The 4,656-nt window shown below is 47.3% G+C and overlaps 1 protein-coding gene across 6 annotated transcripts in view; it reads left to right on the top strand.

The window, feature by feature from the left end:
- The window catches only part of LOC107269540 (heterogeneous nuclear ribonucleoprotein 27C), a 34,616-nt gene that overhangs the window by 4,435 nt on the left and 25,525 nt on the right, over positions 1 to 4,656 (top strand). For 5 of the 6 annotated variants that reach the window (XM_015743493.2, XM_015743489.2, XM_015743491.2 and 2 more), the window contains exons 4-6: positions 364 to 446; positions 1,594 to 1,984; positions 3,292 to 3,492. In XM_015743493.2, the coding sequence (XP_015598979.1) occupies positions 364 to 446; positions 1,594 to 1,984; positions 3,292 to 3,492 (675 nt within the window). The remainder of the gene's footprint in view (positions 1 to 363; positions 447 to 1,593; positions 1,985 to 3,291; positions 3,493 to 4,656) is intronic. The other variant, XM_015743494.2, reaches the window with a different exon arrangement.

Below are 4,656 nucleotides of genomic sequence, written 5' to 3'. Positions count from 1 at the left end.
AAAAAAAAAAATGTAAAAAAAAAAAAAAAATAAAACAAAAAAAAAAAAAAAAAAAAAAAAAAGCATAAAGACTAATGAAAATAGATTGTAAATGAAATCACGTTTTGATCGATCTATACGCCAAGCCACGAGACGCGGCCGAAGCGACTGAGGATCCAAAGTCGGCCGAATAAAAGCAAAATATATGAAAATCCAAAGTTGAAGCCGACAACCGGAAAATAAAAAAAAAAAAAGGAATGGCAAATGATAAAATGTGATGAGATAATTAACCAAGAACATGAGACAAACAATTTGTTTATACCTGGAGGGATACAACCTCGGGGCATATTTTTTGATATACAATGTGTCACGTTTGGACGGCAGGGTTTGGCTTTCTCAGCTTTGAGGACGAAGACGCGGTGGACCGATGTGTCGCGGAGCATTTCGTCAACTTGAATGGAAAACAGGTATAGCATAATCTACACACCACAAGTATAATATATTATTTAATAATTAATATCGTTGCTACTATATTAAATTAATGGGCGCGTAAGTCTCCTACGTATATACACATATATATATCGATCTAGAGATCTATAGCTATACATATAAATATAAATATATGAATGAGAGACTATATTACGATAATCGGTACATATATATTTATATCTATATACTTATTAGCTACGTAGATATAAATACGTCTATATATATCTATAGCTATCCTTGTTAGACTTGCACCTAAATATAAATGTATGTGTGTATCGTTGCGATCAGCTCTAACCAGGCACTTGTTCTCTCACCACTGTGTGCTCTTCTTCTTGTTCTGTCTCTTTCTATTTGTACGATGCTAGCGTTTATATACGATACAATACGTTACGATACGATATAGGTTTATCTATGGTACCATTACGATTTGGTTGTACACGTCACACACGTCACACACGTCACACGCGTCACTGACACGCCACGTGGACGATGCCACGCACGCACGCACGCACAAACATCCACATCCACTCGTAGACACAAACCTTCTTATTGTTAGAGCATAGATACACGGTGCTGCTACGGTTACGGTTACGCTGCGAGATTACTCTAAGTCAAGAAAGCTCCTTTACACTCTCAGTGGTTATGATCTCAGGACACGAGGCTAGCATAAACAGTTTGCTGTGTGCATCTCTTCTCTTCTCGTGCCGACTCTCACTGTCGACCTCGCGTTTTGCCGATTCTCTTTCTCTTTGGCTGGCCTGCCCGTTCGGCCTCTGTATTGTTTCTCCTTCGTTGATACCAGAGAGAGAGAGAGAGAGAGAGAGAGAGAGATCGACAGTGGATTCGGAAGGTTCGTAGACATGCACTGGCTTGGACGAACGTTGCGCCGGGAAAAGGAGGGAGCGAAACATAGATAGAAATTGTTTTTGCGAGTCGCGCAGCCGAATCGACTCGTCATTTCGATAACTTCGCGCGCAGCTTCGTCGATCGCTCGCGAGTTCGCTTCTGTGACGTGTCCGACCGGTTAAGAAAAGTAAATGACGACGTAATTCGGATGCGCGCACGATCGTGAGAGGAGGCCCTCTTGCTTGCTTCTCCACACGTGGTGAACTGTCCTGCTTTCAGGTAGAGATAAAACGTGCCGAGCCGCGGGACTCCTCGAGCAAGATGAGCGAGAGTCATCAGGGTCAGTGGGGCCCTCCGCAGCAGGGTGGTCCGCCAATGGGCATGGCTGGTAACATGGGTCCTATGGGTGGACCGAACGGTCAGATGGGAGGACCGATGATGGGGGGACCCATGGGACCACCTGGGAATATGATGCAGCAGTACCAGGGCTGGGGCACCAGTCCTCAGACTGGCGGATACGCGGGATACAGTACCCAGTACAATGCCCAGGGCTGGGGAGCACCTCCTGGTCCACCTCAGCAACAGCAGATTCCACCGCCGCCCCCTCATCAGTGGGGTAGCAGCTACAACGTGCAGCCAGCGGCTGCCACTCAGGGCTACGGGAGCTATGGTGAGTTTTAATCTCTTTCTCTCTTACTATGTTTATGCTTATGTTGCTTCGATATTCGTCCTACATTCTCATCGATCACAGGCTGGTTCTCTCTCTCTCTCTCTCTCTCTCTCTCTCTCTCTCTCTCTCTCTCCCTCCCTCTCCCTCCCTCCCATACACCTACACACACACACAGACTCTCTCTCTTTCTCTCTTCCTTATAACATTTGGAGAATACGATACACGTTTCATTCTCTACTCTCCCTCCGTGTCAAAAAGGCTCTTTTTTGCTTTGCCGATTAACTGTATGAATTGCAAGACGTGACGTGGATTTAAATTTTAAGGAAAAGAACCAGCCTGCCGTTGCCGCGTTAGGGCCTAATGGAGAAGTTTCGATAATGTTCGAACGAACGATCTGGAATGGGACGGCTGTATACGGATGTCTATTTATTTTCTTGGTTAACCGTTAACAATGGTTTTAACTTTATCCGACTGTCTCATTCCGGATTAACGCGGACCTCATGCAGGATGCCAGAGTGGAGAGTGCATCCTGATGAGGATCCGCATCACGGTGCTGGAGCGCGCGACGTCCAAGAGCCGTGATCGCTGGAGGTTTCCCCTGGTTTCGAGTCGCCATTCGGCACTCCGGAGGTCGGGACGGTTTCAGGCCTCGGCGGGCACTCGGCATCCGTTGAGTCAAGTTTTTTTTTTTTCAAGAAAAAGAAAAAGAATCTAGTGCGAAAGACTTGGAAGAGCCGTCGCGCCGATTCGACCTCCGGACGCCGCCGTTTAGGAAATTTAACTAAACTTGGATCCTGTCCCTCCTCCCCATCCATCCTGCTTGGAGAGGTTGGCTGTCTCTCGACTGGAACGCGAAGGAAAGTTACGAGAGCGCGAGAGAATGAGACGGGGAAAAAAGAGGGAGCCGCAAATAATGATGGGCTACGGAATCTCGGAATGTTCGCGAGAATAGCATGTGGCGCGCATGGACAGTCTTTTACATTAATCCCATCCTCTTTTTTTTTTTATTTTTTTTTTTTTTTTTCATTTATTTCTTTACGAAGGCCGGCAGAAGCGGCGATGCTCTCGTAGGACGTAGACACGCGAGAACATGTGCTGCCTCCTGCCGGTCGACCCAGAGGACAGAACATGACAATTGAAAGATCGAGGGAAAATGTGTGGGGATTAGAGGGAGAGCGAGGGAACAAGGAGGGCACGGGGGAGTGAGAGCATGTGTGTGGGTGCCTGAGTGAAAGTGAAAGTGAAAGGGAAAGAAGTGGAAAAGCTCGGAAGGTGGTGACACGTGTTTGTGTGGTTAATGATCGCAGGTGGGCCGGCGGCGGCCGCTTCAGGGGGCTACGGGCCCACGGCGGGTACTGGCGGGGCTGCGGGTGGTGGTCCCGGGGGTTCCTGGAACTCCTGGAACATGCCACAGAACGGGCCACCCCCCGGGACCCAGCCTCCACCTCAGCCCCCTCAGCCCAACTCCTCGCAGCCCAACTCCAACTCGAACCCCTCTGGCCCGCAGGGTGAGTCTTCATGCTCAGTGAAACAAGAAAAAAAAAATAAATAAAAAAAAATAAACAGTCTCTCCTCTTTCCGTCCTGTTAGTCGCGACACCATCGTCACCATCGTCACCTCCATACTCCACACACGTGTGATCTTCACATTCCTGCTCCCCATCTCACGAGAGACTCATCTCACGTACCACCACGCACATCGTTATCTTCACACTGACACTTGTTCCTCGGGTCGCACTTGGGTTTTCTTCAATCTCGACCTGAAGCCGAACCGAAGCTGCGATCCGGGTGGATCGAACGCAACTACATCGAGACCGAATACATTTAGCACCTTTGCCTATCCATGCTGTTAGCCTGAACCCTTTTGGCCCTTTAACCCTTTAGATTTTGCATTTCTCTGTCAGTCTCTCGTGTTGACCTATGAACTTTTACCATGTTTTTGCGCTTTTACTTAACTATACACGTGCCTAAAGTTTTTCATATACGCGAGCATGCCACCTGCAAACGAATATAGCACACTTGTACACGTGTTGTTATTGTACAATTGCTATGATGCTACAATCTATACAGTACCACAGGGAGAGGAGAGAGACTCTAGTTAGTATTGAAAATATATCTTATTGCTAATAACCTAGTGAGTACATGCCGATACACGAACTACCTTTGAATGCCTTTTAGAGTGCCTTACGTACTACTCTCTTTTCTTTTTCTTTTTTAATCTTCAATCTCTAGAAAGATTAGTGCCTCTAGTTGAAAAGCTCGGTACGCTCCGCGGTACCTTGTACTTTGATCCCAGCCAGGTAGCTCTGCCGCGAGGAGGCTCACGATTTTACTCTTGAGGACTTGGAGAACCAAAGACAAGGGAGATGGACGGAGAAATACGAGAAGGAAATAAAATAAAGAGAAATTCGGCTGGGGGATCGCGCGTGACGAGGGAGAAAGAGATTTAGAAAAAAAGAAAGTAACTGAGATGCGAGAAGGATCCCCCCCTTTGGGCGCAGGAGCAGTACCAGCCAGTACCCCCACTTCCGTTAAGCCAGTAGACGAGCCAGTGCTAGTGTATAATAATATGTGTCAGTAGACGTGTTGTTTCTCTTGATAGAATGAATGTCCGAAACGGTGAAGGTAATAGCGAGAGAGAGCGAGAGAGAGAGAGAGAGAGAGAGAGAGAGA

Source organism: Cephus cinctus, unplaced genomic scaffold, assembly GCF_000341935.2.
Source record: "Cephus cinctus unplaced genomic scaffold, Ccin1 Ccin1_scaffold0670, whole genome shotgun sequence".
NCBI classification, from domain to species: domain Eukaryota; kingdom Metazoa; phylum Arthropoda; class Insecta; order Hymenoptera; family Cephidae; genus Cephus; species Cephus cinctus.
The sequence above is the reverse complement of the archived record's forward strand: the minus strand, read 5'-3'. Positions and strand labels throughout refer to the sequence as shown.